Source organism: Amphibalanus amphitrite, unplaced genomic scaffold (genome assembly GCF_019059575.1).
Source record: "Amphibalanus amphitrite isolate SeventyFive unplaced genomic scaffold, NRLGWU_Aamphi_draft 000543F_arrow, whole genome shotgun sequence".
In the NCBI taxonomy this organism is placed as follows: domain Eukaryota; kingdom Metazoa; phylum Arthropoda; class Thecostraca; order Balanomorpha; family Balanidae; genus Amphibalanus; species Amphibalanus amphitrite.
The window spans coordinates 129,952-154,349 of record NW_024882037.1 but is presented as its reverse complement, the minus strand read 5'-3'; the positions used below and the strand labels follow the sequence as shown (position 1 = coordinate 154,349).

The window sequence follows — 24,398 nt, the reverse complement described above, 5'->3', positions numbered from 1 at the left end:
TTCTTAAAACCAACTGTGTGTCTGTCACCCTTGTGTTTGTTATAAGTTCTTGTATGTACTTCGGTAAAATTGGTTTCGATTTAACGAGTTTGTGATATAGTGACAATCTATGAATGCGTCTTTTTGTCGTTAGTCTGTCCCATCCTGTCTCGAGTCGTAATTTGTCGGAGGGTGTTCTAAAGAGTGCTCCTGTCGTCAGTCTAGCCGCTCTGTTTTGCAATGTCTCCAGTCGTGTCGTGTCCTGTACTGTGATATGTCCGTCGTAAACAGTGTCACAATAGTCAAAGTGTGGTCTTACATAGGTTGTATATATTTGGTGAAGGATGGGTCTTGGCAAATGTTGTGCAATAGGATACAATGGACTGAGGGATATGTTAACTTTTTTGCATATTTCGTTAATATGACAATGAAAGCGAAGATCGTCAGAGAAAATTAAACCGAGATGTTTGTGTGATTTTGCTAGTGGTATTGCTTTCCCTCCGAACGAAAGAGTCGGTGGCATTTTGGAATGTTGTCTGTGAGTGAATGTTTGTTGCACTGTTTTGTCGGCGTTGAAAGTGATAGCCCAATTTCTTCCTTATTCGAAAATAGAGTCCAGGTCTTTTTGGAGCGATTGTTCTGTTTCGCGTAAGTCAGTTTCTGAGTGTGAGGCATAAAGTGAAAAATAAAATATTGTGCTGTGTCTGCTTTGAAAGGCCGTCAAGATAGATAAGAGCTAAAAGTGGTCCGAGGACGGAGCCCTGCGGGCATCCTGCATTTATGGTCTGTGGTTCTGACAGTGTGTTGTTTATGCGTACCATTTGAATACGGTTTTTGAGATATGACTCCAACCATTCTAAAAGTTTTCCAGTTATTCCAAAATCATGTTCGCATTTGAATAACAAGCCTTTATGCCAAATTTTGTCAAAGTACTTTGCAATGTCCAAAAAGATAGCTGTGAATTGCTTTCCTGTGTCTAACGATTTATACATGTTGTTTGTTAGATAAAGAAGTTGTTGTTCAGTGCTGTGATTTTCTCTATAACCACTTTGTTTTTCCGTGAGGAGTGAGTTTTCTATAAAGTGAGAATACATTTTTCTGTAAACTATTTTTTCGAATACCTTTGAAAGAGCTGATAAGATACTAATTGGTCTATAACAAGTAAAATCTGAGGGGGATCCTTTATTCTTGTAGATAGGTGTTATGTGGGCAACTTTGAATGTTGATGGAAATTTGCCTTCTGCAAGTGATTTGTTAAATAAACGAGACAAAGGTTCTGCAATTAAAAGAGCTGTCATTTTGACTGCTGCCATCGGGCAGCTGCCAGACTTTGAGCCACGCAGTGTTAACTCCGTCTCCGGAGTCGGAGTCTGTAAGATTTTAGCGACTCCAAGTCAACTCAGACTCCGACTCCGGGCAAAATTGCCGACTCCGACCGACTCCGCAGCCCTGGTCTGAGAATCCCAAGCCCACTTCTGAGGGGTCCCTTTCCTATATGTCGTAAATTTTTGGTGCCTTGTCTATTCGCGTTTTTCAACGCTTCCCTGCACACCAAAGCTGGAGAGTGTGAACATGCACCAACTCACAGGATAAAGATTAATAACTTTCGATTTACACTTCCGACATTCACTTTCCGCCGAATGTCTACTTTATACTTTGTTACAATGAATAACTGTCATAAGCGCTATGCATTTCACGTAGAAACTCTGCACGCGTGAATGTGGGTCTTAGCAAGGCCAGTCGATTAACCCGCGCACCGACGGGGGTCTGCGCCAACTTAGAACCGACGGGGGGGGGGGCGGATGACCGCCCCCCCCCCTGAGATCTCGAGAACGAAGCAAGATAGCGACAAGCGGTAAACGGCACGGGATACGCACGGGCAAGATCTACAATTTTTACCAAGGTCATTTTCAGGTCAAGTCAAAGATGACATCACAGGGGCCAAAAAAGTCAAAATGGCGGCGCTAGCTATGGAGTTTTTCTCGAAAAACTTTCGAACTAGTCAAGATAGGAACAAACTAAGGGGATCATCGTGACTCTCTCGTCAATCCGCATCGAATGATATATATGTTGACCTCGAAAGGTCAAGGTCAACGGTTGACCTCAGGTCACGTGACCTCGAGGTCATCATGTATATCATTCGATGCGCCTTGACGAGCTGAACACAATGAGACCATTCGCGCGACTGTATCTTGTTCCTGTACGGAGTTATAGGCAAAAAACCGCTGGTGACCTTTGATGACGTCACATGACCTTACAGCTGCCCAACAGCAAAACAGACCTCAAGGTAGTGAACGTTGATCGCATATTAAGTCATGTATGGTATATGGGGCCATTCCGACCCTTTTTAGTGGTAAAAACAAGGAGTTGATTTTTCCCCCATTGACTTATAATGGGGAGGTCGAGAAATTGACCTGACCTTAGGTCATCGATATCAAAATTCCGAGATATACAAATTGTAGCTACTAATGACCTTATAACATCCTGCGACTTTCAAAGGCCTCCGACATCTACTGTAGCTCTGGCATGGTGACAAAGTTGCAAAAAAGTGACTTGAGGTTGGGTCATTCAAAGTGACCTGGTGACCTGACCTTAAAATTTAGGAGGTTCAGACTTGCACACCATGTTTAAAATTGATGAGAGAATAGTCGTGCCAAATTTCGCGGCGGGGCGGATATCCCCCCCCCCCGTCGGTGTGCGGGTTAACTGGAGCGCTTTCAACCTTTTCTGGGTGAGCATTATGAGCGGCTGCACCTTGTGAGAGGGGTCGGCCACCGCACCCACTGAGCACTCCTCACTAAAAAATATCTACCCTGGTCAGTGCTAACACGGACGTAAGGTCAGTCAGTGGCGGATCCAGGGGGGGGGCAAAATGGGCATTTGCCCCCCCCCCCCAAACGGCATGATTTTAACATTACGCCTATGGACGATGCATGGAAAGAATCGATAAATTTCTATGGTTTGCCCCCCAAAAAACTCTGAGCTGGATCCGCCTCTGAGGTCAGTCGATTATATCGCAGTTGTTTTTACCAAAAATAATTGTTTACGTGTCATAGCTAGAGGAAACACCTTGTCGCCAATGCCATCCCATTCCTCGCACCATGGCGCGTCTAATGATGCATATACAAAACGAGTGAGTAACGACTGTAAAAGGCAAGGTTTTCGCCAAAACTGATTTTGTCCCCCCCCCCCCTCCTCCTCCTGCCAACCAGTCTCTGGCGACGCCTATGATGATAGCGCTTCGTTTTGCGCAAATGATATGCGAAATAACATCAGACTGACCTAAAAAGCGAATCTTATATTCATCACCATGCACAGAAAGTGATCATTGTACACGATTTGTTACCAACAATCATACGTCAAGGAAAATAACAAATAATGACCTACTGTTCCGGGTCTGCAGCAGCGGTGGCACCAGCAACACGGGCCCATCTCCGTGGCGTTAACTGGGGCAGTCGCGAGGTCCGGGAGCCGCCGCCGCTGGCGCCGCCGGCAACCGTCATACGTAGCCGTACTTGTGGCGCTCCAGGTACGCGCGGCGAATATCGTCGCTGTTGCGCCGCACCCGTCGGCCGATCGGCTCCAGGTCGCCGTAGCACTGCGGAAACACGAGGTCCACGATGCGCACTGCCTCCCGCTTGCTGATGCCGCGCGCCGCCACCAGTGAGCAGGCCGCCTTGTTCTTCACGCACTCCTGCCAACCGAAAGACGACACGTGACCCGCACATTCGACAGAGCGTCTTCGACGACAGCGGCACTCGCCCAGAGTACTGAATGTTGTCATCACTTTGAGACACACTCACGAAAACTCTAGAGGTCGAAAACGTAAACTTTCTTTAAACTTTAAAATTTAACTCTTGAGAATAAAACTCGTGTTTTATTTATTTTGTTCACGCGGGCAAATGACAAACGAAAGACATTTTATCACCAAGATAAAACTTGATTCCTCTAAGACCTTTTTTGTCAATTTTTCGGGTACATAATTTCTATTTTCTACATTGAAATCGACGTTGCAATTAGTATTATGAAAACTGCCCATTGCGCGGGAAATAAATACGCCCACTATCGAGCGGAGAGCGCAAAAGGCTTTACATATGAGCGAGGTTTGTAATCTAATGGCACTACCTGGTGTGTCCGCTTGATGTTGATGGGACTGGAGTCGCCTTGCATGATTGAGCTAATGTAGCTGCAGTGAGTCAGGTTCGCTGCACGAATCTCCGTGCAGGCCAAGTGCTCCAGATTCGCGAAATTCACCTGATGAAGAGAGATAAATATATAAATGTGACTGATAATCGACAATTATATATCATATGTTAACCGATAAAATCCACGAGCTATCGAATAAAACGTGGTATAGAAAAGTGATAATGTTTTTATCTAGGGCGCCCGGACAACAAGTCATCGGCATCCATTAACATCTTAGCAATTGTAAAGCAAGTTCCGCTCCCTACCAGACAGTTAGCAGATGTCTCGAAGGAAAACTACATACATATATGAAAAATGTGCGTGTAAAACAGTTTCAAACTTATAATGCTATATCAATATCTATACAACTAAAATTGACGATGTGAACACTGAACATAACTTTTTGGTAAAGCTGTGAACATACCTTTTTGGTACAAAAGTCGAACATGTGAATAAGCTCGTGAACAAGAATGCCTTGTACCACGTTCTCCTTTCGAGCCACGTTCTGGCACACAACAATCTGCAATGGAAGGGACATACCATGTCGGCAGGGGACACACCCGCCAAAGGCAGTCAGTGCAACGAAACGGGTCATTTTCGATAGATAGAAGATAATCGACTTCAGTCGGGATCCCTAACATGAATTTTATGCCTTTATTTTACTTTTGCGCTTCTCATATAATACTGATTGGTTATGCTTATTTTGGATCCACATTGCACATTAAGCGCCGAACATGTAACTATTACAGCTGTTGATTTGAGTCATGCATTAGCCTAGACAAAGCAATTATGCACACTGTGTAAATACGAGCACATATGGACCCCTACGGTCCTACCTGGTTTGTTGAGGGGTCGTACCCTCCTGTGACGATGTGCTCGCATGTCTCGCAAGAGACATTTCTGCTCATGTCCACCGGGCTGGGGAAGAGCCGAGATAAGAAAAATGAACAGCAAAAAGGTGACTAACTACTAGAATAAACAGCATGATTAAATAGCATACAAAAATTATAACCAATTTCTCACTACCATGTGTAGGGGGGTCGGATGGACCCCCCCCCATGGTTTTTCGCGAATAACTCGCGTAAAAAGCGGCCGATCGCGACGAAACTTTAAGTACCCTCACATTGATCAATTTTACACCTACCCTGAAAATTTTATGACCCTGACCCTAATGAACTTTGACCTGTGACCTCTTTTCCCAGACCATGTTTGGCCGGAATCGCGATTCCACGTATGTCGGCTCGCATTAGCCGCGCGTTTGCAAGCTTTTCGTGGTTTCAAACGTTCAAACATGTGATTTGATGTTGCTCCCATGCATTAGGGTGGGTGCCAAGGTCACCTGAAGGTCAGGTCAGGTCACTGACCTTTGGTGACCTCGGTTCACTTTTTCGAGTTTTACATGTTTCTAGGCTAGTTTTTGGAGCTGAATTCGAATTTAGCAACCATTTGAACATTTACGAAGTAGTTTTGGTACCTTCGTAACATGTTACGAAGCTGTCAGAGGCGGTTGACACGTAATACGAATACCCGTCACGACGCCTACTGGTTGACCTGACTTGACCTGACCCGACCTGGTATAAATGCTTAAAGACATCATCTGTGATCAAAACTAACACGATATTCGTGATCAGCACCCCGAAAAAAACCCTTAGCAATCACACTTTACGACTTTATAACACAGGTCCCGATTTTCCCGACCTTGGGTCATTGACCTGACCTGGAAGGTCAACCAATGACCTAGGACCTTAAAATTGGGTATCATCGGCTTCCTCTCGTCACGGGCAACACGCTCGTTTTTTCCGCGTAGCTCTAGCTCGATCAGGGGCCAAGTGCTTTAGCATATAAAGTATATTTCGGAAAAGGTTTCTCATTCAGGCCGAAAACAAACCACGTTCCAAATGTGTGGCTTATTCGTACTGGTCTGTAGCTAATTGTTAAACTGAACAGAGATCGCCTTGCGAAATAAGTTCATTTGCTTAGGCTATTTTTTCACGACGGTGAGCATCCGGTTATTACGCGGACAGATGCGGTAAGCGCGGACAGAGTATTAAAATGCGGACAGAATACAAAAGCGATTAGCTGTAGGTACATACTTAAGACAATTGACGATGGGGCCATGGGCCTAAACCGTTATAACGAACCAAAATAAGAACAATTTGTAACAATTAATGAAACCAACAGCCAACCAGACGGGTCAATTTAATGCATCCCGTTGGGCTATTCCCGGACGCAGCCACCCGTTGGAGGGGGGGGGGGGGCGTTTTGCTCACCTTATGAGTTCGGAAAGTTAACATTCGAACGGCGTTCGATAGCCCCACCGGGGAACCACCATTTAACCAATTTTCATTGATCTAGGTGCAGCCGATGACGTCACAGGTCAGGTCAAAGGCCGCATTTTTACCGTTTACATGCCTTCTAAGAAATGCTTATAACATCGAGTAAAAAGCATACTATCGAAAACCATCGATATAGGGTTGGTTGCCTGACTGAGGTCAAATTATGCTATTTCAAAATTTCCAAAATGTTGCCAAAATGAGGTCACTGATACCAGGTTAGCTCACAGAGGACAAGTGACTAAGGGTCAAAATATGAATCACACTATACTAAGGTAGTGTGATTCATGTTTTATGGCCAATTTTACATTTAAAAATGAATGGTGTGGGTTAGGCGAAAATTAAGGCCAGTTAAGGTTATGTTCTGGTCAGGGGCGCAGCCAAGCGGGGGGAGGGGCATACTGGGCTTAACCCGCGCATGGCTGGGGTATTTTCCACGACGCGAGTGACTGGGGGGGGGGGCTCTCCAGAGCCCCCCCCCCCCATCTCCGAAACTACTGGCCGATCGTCAAAATTCAAACGGCGTCTGATAGCCCTGGAAAAACTGTCGAGCAAAACCTATTTTCATTGACCTCAACGTCACCGATGACGTCACAGGTCAGGTCAAAGTAAAAATTATCAGCATTTTCGCTTGTTTACAATTTAGACTCTGACCGCCGGCTGACAAGTCCGATCAGGCTAACTTTTGGTTTATACCCTCATGAACAGATGCTCTAGATACCCTGAGGGTACCAAACTTGTACTTTGATTTTCAGGTCAGGGTCAGGTCATCACACGTCACGGAAATATTATATCATGCGTTGGTCACGTGACACATGTTTAATGGTTCATTTAGGCCATAGATTTCGAATTTGATGTCGTTTGTGTCATACGAGGTCATTTTGAGTTGAATTTAGCTTAGGTCAGGTTACTTTCAGGTCAAAAAGGTCAAATTTTGAAGTTTCAATTTTTCAACATAAAAGGTGTTTTTTTGGATGCAATTTGAGCTCAGGAACACGATGGTGCTATTTATATTGGTGTACGATGTCAAATGCGTACTGAAAAATTGATTTGAAAAATGTATAATTGTGATTTTTTTTTGCACCGATGGGACCCTCAGAAGCCAGTAGGAGGCCGTTGAGCCCGGAGGAGGCCCTAAGAAGGACTTTCCAAGTGGCCTCTATACCAAAGATCCACCAGAGGCCCACCAAAGATCTACGCCTGAGCCTTCAGAATCGGCAATGAAAGACCGCAGTTTCACAAGCGCCGGGCTGATGGCCCTCAGAGGTCGGTTTGGGTCCTTCGGAGGTCGGAAGCTAGCGTGGGATCCCTTCTTAGAGTTCAGTGGGACTTCTAATCAGAATCAGAATCAGGATATATGTAAAAGTCATCCAGCCAATCACTGGTTTTTTTCATGTGCTCGCGTCAACAATATGGGCAAAAGACACTTAACCGGTAAAAGACACGATATGGGTAAATTAAAAGACACTTAAAACATGTAAAACAAAAGTGGACGTGCTAAGATCACAATAAAAGCTCCTCTGCGTAGGGGAGAGTGGGGCAAAGCGGCCACCCTAACGCTTCGCACGATGCCAACGCCTCATTTTTAAACTTGGAAAGATTCTTTCTATACCAATGTGATCCCTATTAAGTTGCCTTTTATTTCAACTGCGTTTTATTTCCAAAGGCGTTCACATATGAACGATATTGACAAAACTTTAAACCTACGCATATTGGCCACTTTGCCTCATACCCTGGGGCAAAGCGGCCACCGGCGTCTTCTCAAGTCCCGATATGAGAAACAAAATAGTTGCCTCGTGTACGACTAGGGTATTTGATGATGACAAGGTTAAGCGAGGATGGATGTTTACTTTATCATCTTCCATCTGTAGGCAATCAAAGAAAGGATTTTTATGAAAAAAAAACATTTAATTGCATTATTTGGTAACTCATGCAACTGAAAAGTGGCCAAGACGAATGCATGACGACACATTTGAATATAAATAATGTTTTTTATCCAGATGGAAGCAACTTATGGCCAATTGGGGGGTGGCCACTTTGCCCCGGCCACTTTGCCCCGCGCATAGGATACAAAAATATTCCAGTTTAGCTATTAGTGGGGTAAAAAACATTAAAATTGGTAGAATACATGTACGATAACCATGCAATGCATGGACAAGAACGCTTATAAAAATTCCAAACGGTTATGGAATAACATAACATTTAAAAATTGTCAACATAGTTGGTAACCTGGCAAGAAATGCTTTTCCGTGTTTCACAGAACAATGGTGATGGGCCTGAAACCCCGGTCTGGCTCAGTCGAACGACCGTGAAGAGAAGTATAATTGGAAACCATAAATTGGAACTGACGCCAGCTATGAAGGGCTAAAACGATGGGTGGCCGCTTTGCCCCGGGTGACCGCTTTGCCCCACTCTCCCCTATAAGTGAGCCCTATCGAAATCGACATATTATAACCTATATTATAACCAGGGTTGGCATTTCTGCCGGCAAAAACTAGTTTATGTCATTTGCCGGTTTAAACCGGTTTTAACCGGCAAAAAGTGGCAAAAACTGGCAAAAACTAAGAAGTATAACAATGCTATGCCTTGACATGAATTTGAACATGAAATATTTGAAGGAGAATTTGGTGAAAGCTTTATGCTTTCAAACAGAAGTGAAAAAGTGAACAGAAGACCATTGAAATGCTTCATACCTAACTCAGAAACATTTTCATGGACTATCCATAAGGAGCTAGTAAGATGCCTTTTGGGGGTGACAAATGAGCCAGTGCAAGGGTGACTGGGTGAATCCTGCACCATCAGAAGTGCGAAGGGGCATCTGCCACTGATATGCGCACGACGGCACCGCATGGCACCCTACTTACCGTGGCCGCCTTACCCCACTCTCCCCTTACATGGACATACATTCCGTTGTGGATGTCTACCGACATGCATAGACAGTTTAAAGGGACTATCCCACCTTCTAAAATGTTGTTAAAACCAGTTAAATTGTGCACGACTTTATAGATTGGATGACCAGGAACACGGTTCTGGCATTTATTTTTCATTAAACATCTTAGGCTTCCCATATTCCAAACACAAACTTTCAAATATGTGACGTCACAGCCCAAAATTACCTCCTTCCCCAGGCCACATTACTGTCATAAAGCTGATTCTTTTTACTCTGTAGGCACCACAACAAAGTTCAGACCAAGTTTTAAGCGATTTTTCAACGAACAAACCCATTTAAATCAGAATGACTAAACCAGGTGACGTCACACTAACGGTCCCTCCATGTTGAAGATAGGGCCTTGTACAAGGCTCATTTTCAAATGAAGGGAACGAATTTCTTCAACACCAAGAGGCCGCGGGGGTTGCAACCTAGATAGATAGTGGTTTCTGAACCTCGCCGCAAACTTGGCTATCTCAACTCAAATCCCATGTTAAAGGTGGGATAGTCCCTTTAAGCAGGGATAAGTAATGAGGCAACTTCAGAATGTTTAGTGCATCTACATAACTACCAGAAATACATTTGTACATTTCAAATCCATTCCTAACCAGAAAAGTTGTAGGTTTGGCCATCTGAGTTTTAGCCAGTTTTTGCCAGTTCTTGCCACCAGGGTTTCTGCCAGCCGGTTTAAACCGGTTAAAACCACTGGCAAAAACCAGTTTTTGCCACCCCCTGCCAACCCTGATTATAACCTATTGTATAAACATTTTAGGGGAAAACGCACGTGGAATCATTCGTGCTTTTTAGCTAGCGCTAACGAACAAGTAACATTTCAAGGAACCTTGGTCAACAAAAAGACGTATAATAGATCCGAAACGAAAATACCCGCTCCCTAGTTTATTGTTGGTGCTAAACATGAATATCGTACCAAAAAGTTGCATCGGACTAGATATTTGAGATAGGTTGTGTGACGACGCCATTCCCATCCCCTACATATATGTGCGTTCACCGCCGCCCCGTGCTCAAGTACGTACTTCTTGACGGTCCTTCTGAACGCCGATATGCGGGTCTCCCTAATGTCGCGCGGCATGGCATTGAACGCGCTGGCGGCTAATGAGCCTAGGCGCGGCCCTCAAAAGCCCTAGGTCACTTTAACGGCACTTGAACATGTCACAGACATTTGACCACAGTTCAAAAAGATCCCGGCCCAACCCCGGAATTTTCGAGCTTGGTCTTGGCATTAGAATTTCGTGTCAGCGTACCAGACCGGTCAAACCCAAGTGTAAAATTCAGCTAAATCTAACTAGAAATGGATCAAATAAAAAAGTGACATGCCCGAGACTGGAGTCAAGTCCTGAAGATTTTGGAGTTTTTCGACTCAACCCCCCCCCCCCCTCCCTCCGTGGCGACGTTAATGCCTCAGTAAATATAAAATTGATAACTCTGGCAACAACAGTTTACTATTAGAAATAGAAAAGGTGCAGGAAATAGAAAAGGTGAGGGTGGCATCAGCGGCCAGCAAGAACCTACTCTACTCTCAAAGTACTCACCAGCCCGAAGCTTTCAAAGCAGCTAGCATTAGCTTGACTCCATGACCTGGAAAAGTGTGACATGGGCCTCGTTTCACAAAGCGATTCCGTAACTTACGCCGTTTTTTGGTCTTGTATTGCAAGTGCATGTGAAGCGATGGCGATAGTTTGAATCGTTGAATTTATTTATCTTGCAAGGAAGAACAGAAGGCAGAAGGAGAAATGAATTTATCGCTTCACATGCGCTTGTAATACAAGCCCAAAAATTGACGTAAGTTACGGACTCGCTTTATGAAACGAGGCCCAGTAGGCATTAGGCATAAATTATACATTGGGAACAGTGGCGGGTGGTTACTTCGAGAACTCCCATCGATAGCGATTATCGAAGTCGTTATCGACGACAACGTTCTTTCAAGCTTATCGTTATTCATTATTGTTATCGAAGTAGCGTTATCGAAGTCCCAGTTTCGGTCAATCGATAACGATAACTTCATCAAATACCTACGACGTGAACGTATTAAAGGGAATAGTTCACCTTCAACAGCAGTTTTGTAGATTGAGCACTGAAAATGTTATATGGAGCGTCTTTTGGCCCTTCAAGCTCTGTCGCCAAAGATATTAAAGTTTTCGATGAATGTTTTCCTTATTCAAGGAATATTTAAGGAAATAAGTATCATTTAGAAGCTGATTTCCTTCAAATATTCAATCCTTTCTATTTTTCTTTTTTGAAGTTATCGTTACCTTTATCGCGTTATCGATGTAACCGATTTGGTTATCGAATTATCGTTATCGAAGTCGCCGACCTCGAAAAAGGTTATCGAGTCATCGTTATTTAAGTCTGGGTCAAGTTACGAGTTTGAAGTTACGAGAAGAAGTTACGAGTTTACCACCACTGCTCTGGAAGTGACCGCAAAACATTCCAAGATAACCACAGCCTGCTTTGCTAACTGGAATACCAGTGCCATATAGTAAACAGCACCTGCCATTAGCTACTTGTATTGTAATATTGTAAAAAGTTTACTTACTTTTCTTAAAACAGTTGTAAACATTTTTCTCACAAGTTATTTGGTCACTGAGATTCTCTCCCTCATGTAGGAAGAAATGTTCCCAGACACTGGGCTTGTACTTGCCACCTTGTCTTTCAGGATATAAGTCATATCCATAGTCAACTTTTGCACTGTTATCTGAAGCCCTCTTGTCATCACCAGCTCCTGTTTTCTTTTCAGCAGGTGGTGTTTTTAAATCATGTGGCTCACTCTTCACACATTTATCCTTATCACTATCTTGAGGAACCTCACTACCATATTTTTCATCACTTTGGGGCATAGCTTCACAGGAAACCTGCAAGAAGGAAATGCACTACCAACAGCCAGCACCTATGACCATAAAATCCTGAAGACTGTGCTGAAACATGAGCAGCATACAATGTACCTTGAATTTAATTGTTGGCAGTGTTGGTGCCAGTGTAGTAATTTCACACAGAAACATTATAAGCATTCATGTGTTGTCCCACTTCTCAAGCCTAAAAAAGGGTGTTCCTTAATCATTCCAATTCCTTTGATTTTTTTATTTTGTGAATTCCTGCAGTTCTCACTTCTCAGGGTCAACTGAAGGCAGGGATAATGCTGAATATGGTACCCAATGATGATGGTAGGTACCTATGCCAAATGCCATTTTTTAGTTTTAACCCTTAGCAGGCCAGGGGGTTTGATGTAACCCCTTAAATTTTTCAGACAGCATAAAAGTAGTGGTGAGTAATGCTGTTAAATTTGGCATATCCAGTGACCTATTGGGTATCTTGCTGACATGTTCTCTGCAAATTTCAAGTCCAATTCATTCTAGGTCAGGTCAACAGGTCAAAAAATGGCATGTAGCCTGCGTGCAATTTAAATCATTAAACAGCATCAAAATTACAAAGTTCTTCAATAGCAAAGTAAGGATGCTACCACACATTACCACCAAATTTCAGACACTCTTTAGGGTATCTATTTGACACGTCCTGTAACTCAGACCATTAGAGACTCCTGAGTCTGAGTGACTTCCTGTCAGGGTACAATGTCACAAAAATCAGTGCACATCATAACAGCACTGAAATCACTTTTAACATTCTACTATAGCATTCTGCATCACCTAGATTCAAAGTTGCAGGATGCACTTAGCTCACCGAGTGTCATAGACTCAAAACATTTTCAAATGGCTCAAATTGTGCAAATATGAGTAATGAATGATCTGCTCCAAAAATAAAATAAAAAATTGATGCATGAAATAATTTGAGAATTTCAGCTGGTAGACAGCTGAGCTTGACCTTTCAAGGTCAAGCTCACAGCTTGACCTTTCTTCTTTCCAGGTCAAGCTGTCATTTGAAAATAAGGCAATTTTGGATAAATGACTCCAGGGCCCTGTTTCATGGCGGAGCGCTGCAGTGCGCTGCGTGCGTCAGCACATTGGGTTTCCATGGCAATATCAACAAACTTCCCTCTGACGCTACGCTATGTCATCACAAAACGCTAGCACCCCGGCGGCCGGCGCCAGCACCATCCGCACGCTAGCAGTATTCGCACTCAAACTTCTGTTCAATTGGTACGAGGTTCTTCAAGGTCTCTGTTCCAAACGCGATTTACCATAAGCTAACGGATCTCACGCAGCGTCATTCAAGTGACGTCAGGAGTATGCCTCAGCTCTCAGCGCACTGCAGCGCGCACAGCGTCGGGCGGTGAAACACGGCTCAGATTACATCTTCATCAGAGGGCCCTGCCTTCCCGCAATCCTGATCCCCACACTGACGCCGGACGCGTTTCACTGAATAAATCTGAAATTTAAAAAGATAACAACTCCGAAATCAGATCAGCACAATAACGACCTTTGAAGATCAAGCAGTCATTTGAAAATAATGCAATTTTGGAATTAATGACTTTGGATTGATCCAGCCCATAAAATGTGTATTGACAGAATACAATACAGCTCTATTCGGTTGCCGTTTTAATGCTACCGTTTCTCGAATTATCATTGGCTGAATTAACGTGACCCAGCTCTCCACCAATGCAAAGCGAGAAATCCAAGCAACCCCACGTGACTTCCATTTATGGCAAAACCGGCAAAACATGCAGAATATCAAGAGTCAAGTCTAAAAACTATCGCCCGAGCGCTGTTCGGCAGCCGGCTATTTTGTGTGCAGGGTATGACGTATTTCGCGAGCCGACGTCACAGGCGGTGACGTCGGCTCGCGCGCGAGCCGAGCGCCAACGACAAACTAACGGGAACCCTCGGACACCCTCGGGGCATAAACCGCGGAGTAGCATATTGAGCGAGTCTTATAAGGAAAATTCATATATTTTCGTTTCTAAAATGATAATCAGGGTGTCTCTTACCTTTTTACATATTATTTAGGCTTACCTAACACTTCAGTTGCCAAATATCTGCAATTTATTCAAGCGCAGGTATTTTCAGTAAATATCAATGGTATAGACCGAAATCTTTTGAATAAAAACTCCAACCAACAGAAATAAAAATAACTTAATTTATTCCAACCATTTCCTCCAAATAAACAACATAAAAACTCACTTTTACACACATCATTCATAATAAAGCATACTAACACGCCGCTTTCGACAATTGCGGCGTCGAGTGGCGCGCTGCTAGCGCTCTTTTTCGATCGCAGAGACCCTGCACGCGCGCGAGCACACTACGTCACGTCCGGGGGGCACAGGTATATGAAAAATCGCAGTGACGTAACACTTTTCTCGCTTCTCATTGGTCAATAGCCCGTTGCCGGGGTAACGTGCACGTATGTGAGCGCGGGCAAGAGTACTAGCCGGCCGCCGATCAGGGCTCCGAGCCCTGATCGGCGGCCGGCTAGTACTCTTGCCCGCGCTCATATACGTGCACGTTACCCCGGCAACGGGCTATTGACCAATGAGAAGCGAGAAAAGTGTTACGTCACTGCGATTTTTCATATACCTGTGCCCCCCGGACGTGACGTAGTGTGCTCGCGTGCGTGCAGGGTCTCTGCGATCGAAAAAGAGCGCTAGCAGCGCGCCACTCGACGCCGCAATTGTCTAAAGTGGCGTGTTAGTATGCTTTATTATGAATGATGTGTGTAAAAGTGAGTTTTTACGTTGTTTATGTGGAGGAAATGGTTGGAATAAATTAAGTTATTTTTATTTCTGTTGATTGGAGTTTTTATTCAAAAGATTTCGGTCTATAGCATTGATATTAACTGATAATACCTTCGCTTGAATAAATTGCAGATATTTGGCAACTGAAGTGTTAGGTAAGCCTAAATGATATGTAAAAAGGTAAGAGACACCCTGATTATCATTTGAGAAACGAAAATATGTGAATTTTCCTTATAAGACTCGCTCAATATGCTACTCCGCGGTTTATGCCCCGAGGGTGTCCGAGGGTTCCCGTTAGTTTGTCGTTGGCGCTCGGCTCGCGCGCGAGCCGACGTCACCGCCTGTGACGTCGGCTCGTGAAATACGTCATACCCTGCACACAAAATAGCCGGCTGCCGAACAGCGCTCCGAACAGCACTGGTGATGAGCGCGTTCGCACTTATGCTTGCAAAATGACGTCATGAGCTCTAAATCATTGGAGCAAGTTGTGCTGTTCAGTTCAGTGACTCTAGTATTAGCTAATGAATATTCGATCAAGGTTGGATTTTATTTTTACGGTACAAACTCGGGGCGGTGTTTCACGGGCTGCTGCTACCACGCTGCTATCAAATTGCGCGAGCTGACGTCACACTTGTGGTAGTGTTGGAGCAATGGGCCTGTTGATGTCTCCATGGAAACCCAATTTGACAAGTCGTAAAATCGGCGTGCTGCTATCACCGGTGAAACGGGCCTCTGATTTTTTTTCACTCCCTGCAAACCTTGACTTAGCTTACAGCGTGCCATTGGTGCCATTCCAATTCGATGATGTCACGGTTACATTCAGCTGACTATGTTCATTGACCAAAGGACCAAATTGAGGCTTGGCGAATATTGACGAAAACAGCGCGGCAGCCAAGCGGCAGCAGGCGGTTACAGTTAAGCTCAGGCTACACTATCAGCGTTTTTTCGGTTTCTGCGTGATTTCGGTTTCCGCGTTTTTACGGTTTCTGCGTTTTTTCGTTCCGGGCGGCCGCCGCGTGGACGGTGTTGTTGATAGCATAGTGATGGATAAGTGATCAACTTAATTAATTATATATGTTAAATATTATCGTGTTTTAACAAAATTATAATTAAATAATTGTTTTAAAGATTTTACAACTAACAAGAATATGTTTTCGATCATAATCATTTGTCAGCTTAATTACAATTATCATATTTGAAGTAGAATGATGAGGTTTGAAACACATCTTGTCTTCTTTAATCATGAATTACACCATTTTCATTATTTACATTTGAAACTGTTCCATCGTCACAATGTTATTAGCAACAATCACTTCTAATCATTCATCACTAAAACGAAATCCCGCAGAAACCGAAAAAAAGTTCACAGCTCTGAACTTTTTTTCGGTTCCGACTCGTCGGTTTTTGCGGTTTTTCGTTCCACGGGACGCCAGACTGGCAGTGTAGCTTGCGCAATGCATTCGTTATGAGGCGTACTTCACGACGCGAACCGAAATCCCGCAGAAACCGAAAAAACGTCGGAATTCATGCTAGTGTAGCTTAGGCTTTAGGGTGGATGGTGAGTGGTGTTTTAAGGTGATTTTTATTTTTTTAAGACACGTCTGAACTTTTTGGACATTGTTTATCACTCAACCAGTGTTCTATACCTACACTGGTTCTATACCTATACGGCTATACCATGACTTAGCCTCTCGGCTACATGGCTTATCAATAAATAGGGAGATGGGGGCATCCAGTGATCCATTTGTGCCACAGTTAAAGTTCATATCGAGGCCAGTAGTTCATACTTTGGTTCATATTTGCTAGGTATATGCCACAGCAGATTTTGTAGGTCAAGATCTTCAGAAGATGAGGTTGTAGGTAAGGTGAGGTCAGGTTTCATGATGTTTTGTTATATATTTACTGTGAAAAGACTAATGTGCCATATTATCATGAGACATGGGCCAGGTGGCTTTACTGCAAATCAGGTTATCATTAGTTATTATCCTGCTCCTGTAGGTACTGTGCACAAGCCATTCCTACTGCGTCTATCATCAGCTGTTGCATACAAGCCCAGAAGCTTACAAGGGTCTGGCTTAAATGAATATGTTTTTGTTTTTCTTAGCTGATTGAAAGAAAAATAAATGTTAAATGAAAAATAAATAATAAAATAATAATATATAATAAATAATAATAGAATAATAATAATATAATAATAAATAATAAAAAAATAAATAAATGAAAAAAGTGTTTGCCTGGTCTTAAGGCAAACCTGACAACCATATTTCATTTTTCAGGTTCATACAATCTTATTCATTGTCATTGAATACTGCCAGCCCAGCAACCTGACAGATATGCATCACACTTACTAATACATTCATGCTCATAGGCTATTTTGCAGTCACTTATAGGTGATGACCTATGTAAATTGATATTTGTTTTATATGATGCTACATTAGGTACCTACCTACTATCATATTTATATTTATTATATCTTGCTCTTCATAGCATCTCATGGTTCACAGAATATTTCTGTTAAAGAAAGCTGGTCACATTTTGTCAGAAAACATTGGCTTGTACAATGCAAAAAATCACAATTCATTCATCTTTGATGTTTTGAATGCTTCAAAATATGCTGAATCAAAGAAATTGTTTGCCTATTTTTCAACTAGCCATGTGTGGCAATCCAGTACATCTCACAAACGCACTTCATCTGCAAGTGTTCCTCCTGAGCGGCCGCCGGGCGCTGGATGTCCCCCGAATGACCCGACCGGCCAGCCGGAGAGCGCCTCGGCCGACGGCGGCGACGACGCCCGGCAGCCGCCTGAGCCGCCCACCGTCTGCTGCATGTCCGGCTGCGCCAACTGCGTCTGGATCGAGTACGCCGAGCGGCTCGCCGACTACTACGCCGACGGCGGTGACGCGGCGCGGCGCGCCATCCGCGAGCACGTACAGGACCCGAGCCTGCGAGCGTTCCTGCTGCTGGAACTTAGGACCAGATGATGACCCATCCCAGCCCCATGCACAATGTGGCAAGAGCGATGGTGGCAACAGCCGTTCGAGATAAAAATATACAGAACATGTTTGTTCCTGACTAAAAACCGTAGAAGGCAGTGTGCAGCGTATGCACCCAACTTTCTTAACACCATTGGATTGTTACAAGGACTTGTACTGTAGACACAGCTCCATTCATACTGCGGCCCGCGTCGAAATGCGCGCCGCGCGAATCGCTAGTGCCCGTAGTTCGTAATGTGTAGTGAAATTTGCTCGAAATGTGAATTGCCCAGCCGGTGAAATTTTAGTTGGATGTACGATTGAAGTGAAGCGTCTTCGCGTATACATGATAACGTGCTGAAATGACTGTTCATAGGTTGCCTGTGATACCAACGCCGGAGCGAGAAGCCATGGAACTTCTGTTGTGGTGCTGTTATGCTGCCGGATTGTTGCAATATTCAGTTCGAATTAATTATGAAATTTTTCTTCAATATATTTTATAATGGATATTGTGGTTCTGATCACGCGGATTGAACTAAATAACCAGTCGCTGGCCTGGCTGTATTAGTAAGGAAGTAACACGTGGGTTCCGGACAAAAAGTCAAATGATAAAAGGTAAAAGGATGATTAGTCAACAGATTGTCTGTCAGACATAACGTCAAAAGCAAGAATCAAAAATCTGAAAAGTCAATAGGTGAAAGGTCAACAAAGAGGAAAGTCAAAAGACAAAAAGTCAAAACGGACAAAACGTCAAACGATAAAAAGTTAAATTGCCAAAAAGTCAACGAACAAAAAGTCAACTAGCATAGAAGTCAAAAGACAAAAAGTCAAATGGACATAGGGTCAAAAGACAAAAAATAAAAACGGCAAATAGTCAAATTGCCAAAAAGAAAAAAGTACCTACAAAAGTCGAAAGACAAAAAGTCAACAGGATATAAAGTCAAAATCCAAAACATCAAAAGAACAAAAAGTAAAAAAAAACAAGTCAACAGGATATAGACAAAATAAAAAGTCAAAAGGACAAAAAGTCGAAATCCAAAAAGTCAAAAGGATTAAGGTAAAGGGACATAAAGCCAAAATCAAAAAGCCAAAGGTCAAAAAGTCCAATAGACATATAGTCTAAAGCCAAAAAGTCAAAAGACAAAAAATCAAAGGAACAAAAAGTCTGACAAAAGTCAAAAGACGAAAAGTCAACAGGAGATAAAGTCAAATTACGAAGAATGAATCCATGAAAAGCAGTGGCGCCGGAACCGAGGGGGGGGGGGGGACTGCGTGAGGGGGAGGGGGGAGCCCCCTCCAGCTTTTCGGCTGGGGGGGGGCTCGTAATGTAGTTGAGCCCCCCCCCCCCCCCAGCTGGAGGAATCGAAATCGGAAATCTACCAACAAATTTCATAGATTCATACATAGGCGCGGGAACCGGGAGGCAGTGGGGCCGTGGGGGCGGTGCCCCACAACTTTTCATAAGGCCAGGAACCGTTCGGGCAGCTTGTCCTCCCCAAATTAGGGGTCGTGGGTCACAAAGGAAGAAAGCATGTAAGTGAAAATCCACCTGTTTCACTGGGTGGGCAACTCATTTGGCGGATAAAACTTTTATTCCAGGTTGCCAAAACGGTAGTTTCTTCACTCAGCTGAGACGGGATATCTCACTTTTTTGCAAAGTTTTTTCGTTGAAAAGGCCAAGGTGTGAAAAATAAGTTACCTAAAATCGTTGAGAAAACTAGTTTTGGGGGTACCCTACTGATCTCTATTATGGTGAGCCCCCCCCCCACACACACACACTATGGAAGAAGTTCCCGCGCCACTGATCGCATGAGAGGGTATCAGTAAAATTTGACTATCTCGGAATTTTGATATCGGTGACCTAAGATCAGGTCAATTCTGTGACCTCTCCATTATAAGTCAATGGGAGAAAATTGAGATAGGTAATCTTCTTTTAGCCGAAAACACCCTCAAACATCGGAGCAGAGGTGAACACTGAACATGACACACTGAACCGGAAAATTGCACCTGTGACCCTATTATGCCCCTGAGGTTATCTCAGGTCATCAACAGTTTTTCTTCAAAGTCTTCAACAGTTTTTGTTGAAAGTCTTCAACAGTTTTTGACAATAACTTTAGATAGAAACATGCTACAGCGCTGAAAACCATAGACGGCGGAACGGGAGGGGGGTGGGGCACCGGGACACCGTGCCCCCTTTGATTTTGGCATTTTAACATTAGCGCAATGGGCGTTGCATGGAAAGAATGGGATCAAAAGTCGCCAGTGCCCCCCCCCCCCCCCCCCACTACTTGAAGGTGTTCCGCCGCCGCTGAAAACACCATGAATGTATTGAGCTCAACAATACGAATCGAATGGCATGCAACATGACTCTTTCCTTGACCTTAACCTGAGGTCAAATTTCCAAATTCACCTTTTCAGGTCAACTTATTGTTCATCAAACACGTCTCAACGAGACAAACGCGATGCCGGTAAAGTCGGCGTAATACAAGCTTGGAGTCGGAAGTTATACAGAAACCTTTTCCGCAAAAATGTCAAATTTCGAGTTATTGCCCTCTGGAAGCTAAACCGTTGAAACCTGAGAACAATACCTACTCAGGAAGACCTTTCAAAGAGCTATCGAAAGCGTTTTTGCACAGCGCTGTAGCTCTATTGGTTCCCGGCCTATCCGCCAGTTTATGAAAAGTTGTCAAAATCGGGAACAAAAATTCGTGAAAATTTTACCTTTGGTAACCTCCCAAGGACCTCAGCGATGACCTGATAAAAATGACCTTTACGATTCTGAAAGATCTCATAGCAAACTACCTATTACTTTTTACTGCGTCTTTCTTGCTTGCTTATTTTCCGAGACAACCTGGTGTGGCCAAACAGCCCCCCCCCCACCCCCCACCATGGCGAAGTTGGCGGAGGGAGGGGCCCACCCGGGCGCGGGTTAAAGTGACCATCCCACGTTAACATTAGTTTTGAGTTGAGATAGCCAAATTGGTGGCCATGGCCTGCAAATACCGGTTTGGGCACTCACAACATCATGCTTTAATTCGGAGATATGGAATTTCAAACTTGCAGTTTTCGGATTCTAAGGGGCTAATGCATTGAGATGCCCCCTTAGAATTTGTGACGTCAGCGGTGATCTAACGATTTTAAAACCTTATACTAACATTTTTGCAAAGCAGAGGTGGTATATGCTATTTGCGCGCAACATCTGCCGCGAACGCCGCACTTCCAAAATGAGGTCGCTAGGAACAGCGGAGATCCCAAAAATGTAAACAATAGTAAAAGTCTAATATCTTGAACACCGGTGAATATTTTTTCGATGAAATTTGGTAGATATTCGTTTTTGCTCTTTCTGAACCGAGCGACATCACTCATGCCAATTCATTAACTTTTTTGAAGGTGGGAGGGTCCCTTTAACCCTCGCATGTGTAGGGGGGGGGGGGGTCGGATGGACCCCCCCATGGTTTTTCGCGAATAACTCGCGTAAAAAGCGGCCGATCGCGACGAAACTTTCAGTACCCTCGCATTGATCAATTTTACACCTACCCTGAAAATTTCATGACCCTGACCCAAATGACCTTTGACCTCTTTTCCGAGACCATGTTTGGCCGGAATCGCGATTTCGCGTATGTCGGCTCGCACTAGCCGCGTGTTTGCAAGCTTTTCGTGGTTTCAAACGTTCAAACATGTGATTTGATGTTACTCCCGTGTGTGTCAAGGTCACCTGAAGGTCAGGTCAGGTCATTGACCTTTGGTGACCTCGGGTGACCTCGGTTCACTTTTTCGAGTTTTACATGTTTCTAGGCTAGTTTTTGGAGCTGAATTCGAATTTAGCAACCATTTGAACATTTACGAAGTAGTTTTGGTGACTTCGTAACATGTTGCGAAGCTGTCAGAGGCGGTTGACACGTACTACGAATACCCGTCACGACGCCTACTGGTTGACCTGACCTGACCTGACCCGACCTGGTCTAAATGCTTCAAGACATCATCTGTGATCAAAACTAACACGATATTCGTGATTAGCACCCCGAAAAACCCCTTAGCAGCCACACTTTACGACTTTCTAACAGGTCCCGATTTTCCCGACTTTGGGTCATTGACCTGACCTGGAAGGTCAACCAATGACCTAGGACCTTAAAATTGGGTATCATCGGCTTCCTCTCGTCACGGGCAACACGCTCGTTTTTTCCGCGAAGCTCTAGCTCGATCAGGGGCCAAACGGCAAGGGGGGTCCAACCGACCCCCCCCCCCCCCCTACACATTAGAAGCTGGCAAACGCCGCAGACATGCGAGGGTTAACCCGCGCCCCAGTGGCGGTCTCAGCCAACTTCGCCCTAGTGAGGGGGGGCATATGTTACCACCCACCTCTAACTCAAAAACTAAGAGGGATAGAAAGACGCGGTAAAAAGCAGTCGATAGCTCTCAATGCGTACGTTTGAAAATATTTCGGTCATTTTTCATCTTAGAGCAATATTGGGGTCACCAGAGGTCATCAAAGGTCAAAATTTGCCAATGGTCATTATATTTTTCAGAAAACATGCGGTTATCTTAGGAACTATGGTAGCTAGAAAAACGCATGGAACAGCAATCGATAGCTTTTGAACTCTTCTTTTGATAAGGTCATTATCAAAATTGACCTCAGGTCAACGGTTTAGCCTCCAGAGGGCAAAAACTCCAAAAATAGCTGTTTTTACGAAAAGTGTTTTTCGACAATAACTTTCGACTACAAAAAGCCACAAAATTTCTATTGCCAGAATCGTGTTCCTCTCGCCGAGACGCGTCGAATGAACTATAAGTTGACCTTGAAAGGTCAACTTGAAAATTTGACCTCAGGTCAAGGTCATGACCTGACCGGAAAAGGTCATGTTGCATATCAGTCGATGCGTCTCGGCAAGACAAACACAATGAGACCATCCCCAGCGTTCTATCTCTTTCTAATCTTGAGTTATTGGCAAAAAACTGTTTGTAGCCTCAAATGACCTCGGATGACCTTTCTAGAGGCTATCAGCAAAAATGACACCTTGGTCATCACGGGTGGTCCAAATCATTGTGATTCTGAAATAGTTGGACTGTTCCTATGCGTACACACGGATCTAGAGGCATTTTCATTTTTCTCCATTGACTTGTAATGGAAAGGTCACGCCACTGACCTGACCTTAGGTCACGGATATAAAAAATCCGAGATATACAAATTGTAGGCGCCCATAACATCATCCAATCCACCAAGTTTAAAACCTTTCCGACAAACACTGCTGGCTGGACATGATTGCAAACTTTTTTTAGGCTTGGTCAGTTAACTTGACCTGGTGACCTGACCTGACATGACCTGGGGTCAAAAATTTCACACATTGTCCAAAATTGATGTACCAAAAGCTACCCCAAGCGGCGCGGCGCTACGCGCCGCGGTTTTTTATTTACACGCAAAAAACGCGACAGGGTGGTAACATATGCCCCCCCCCCACTGGGGCGAAGGTTAATTAAAGATGAGGTTCCTTACGCGATCGCACCGCTGTCACCAGTAGCGGCGGAACATCTTCAATTAGGGGGGGGGGGGACTACCGACTTTTGGTCCCATTCTTTCCATGCAACGCCCATAGGGCTATTGTTAAAATGCCAAAATTAAAGGGGGCACGGTGCCCCGGTGCCCTCCCCGTTCCGCCGCCTAGGCCGTGACACTGCGTCATGGAGGGATAGCTTGAAATGAGTCTACTTTTATTAATTAGAACGGCTGCCCAAAACCAAGAGCTGTGTTTTTGTTTTGACCTGGAAGGTGTTAAGTTAATACTCGACCAAACACTCAGTGAAGTGAGTCATGCCTCCATGGATGGGATCAAGGGTGGGATAAAAGACCCTCGGTTGTCCCTACGGCCACTAACTTATGCCTACCTTGCTATCGTATAAGTGCGGCGAAAGGCAGCAGCGCCCCTTGCGTGCAGTGATAAGTTGTAAAAGAATGTTGCAACAGTAACATTGCAATGCCTCCTCTGTTACTGGCTGCCAGAATTCGGTCTGGTACAGACAATAGGGCGGTCTCTGCGAGGTGCCGGGAGCCAAAACCGTGTTCGAGGATGTCAGAGGATAGTGGGAGCGGTAGTGGCAGAGCTGCTGATGGACAGGGCGCTCCACAAGGTCACGGTCTGACGGGGAGTGAGGAGACTGATCGGAAGCTGGTGTGGTCGGGGTACCTTTAGTAATTGTCGGACGGGGAGGTGTAATGAGTGTATTCAAACACCGGGACTGTCCGACCTGGTGATGCAAGTTGAAAGATCATGCTAGATGGGAGCACCTGCGGGAGCTGTAAAATTTAAACGTTCTTGATATGCTTTGTTTGCTCTATCGTACAGGGTATATTGAATTAGGT

The 24,398-nt window shown here is 44.3% G+C and overlaps 1 protein-coding gene and 1 long non-coding RNA gene across 13 annotated transcripts; one reads left to right on the top strand and one right to left on the bottom strand.

The window, feature by feature from the left end:
• Window positions 1-3,257: 3,257 nt before the first annotated feature.
• On the bottom strand, window positions 3,258-14,047 carry LOC122393601 (mitochondrial inner membrane protease ATP23 homolog). Of its 11 annotated transcripts, none has more exons than XM_043389800.1 (7): window positions 13,734-13,967; window positions 11,981-12,314; window positions 10,977-11,022; window positions 5,001-5,082; window positions 4,589-4,684; window positions 4,105-4,233; window positions 3,258-3,673 (listed from the first exon to the last, which is right to left on the bottom strand). In XM_043389800.1, the coding sequence occupies exons 2-7, from the start codon at window positions 12,279-12,281 to the stop codon at window positions 3,479-3,481; spliced, it is 849 nt and encodes a 282-aa protein (XP_043245735.1). In that variant the 5' UTR covers window positions 12,282-12,314; window positions 13,734-13,967; the 3' UTR covers window positions 3,258-3,478. The 11 variants fall into 11 exon arrangements, with proteins under 11 accessions (XP_043245735.1, XP_043245726.1, XP_043245734.1 ...); XM_043389791.1 differs by having other exon boundaries at window positions 11,981-12,296; window positions 13,868-13,941; XM_043389799.1 differs by having other exon boundaries at window positions 11,981-12,359; window positions 13,868-13,919.
• Window positions 14,048-16,616: 2,569 nt separating this feature from the next.
• On the top strand, window positions 16,617-18,550 carry LOC122393602. 2 transcript variants are annotated; one of them, XR_006258720.1, is made up of 2 exons: window positions 16,617-16,628; window positions 17,347-18,550. It is a non-coding gene; the product is annotated as an uncharacterized LOC122393602 (long non-coding RNA). The 2 variants fall into 2 exon arrangements; XR_006258719.1 differs by lacking the exon at window positions 16,617-16,628 and adding an exon at window positions 16,761-16,930.
• Window positions 18,551-24,398: the final 5,848 nt, after the last annotated feature.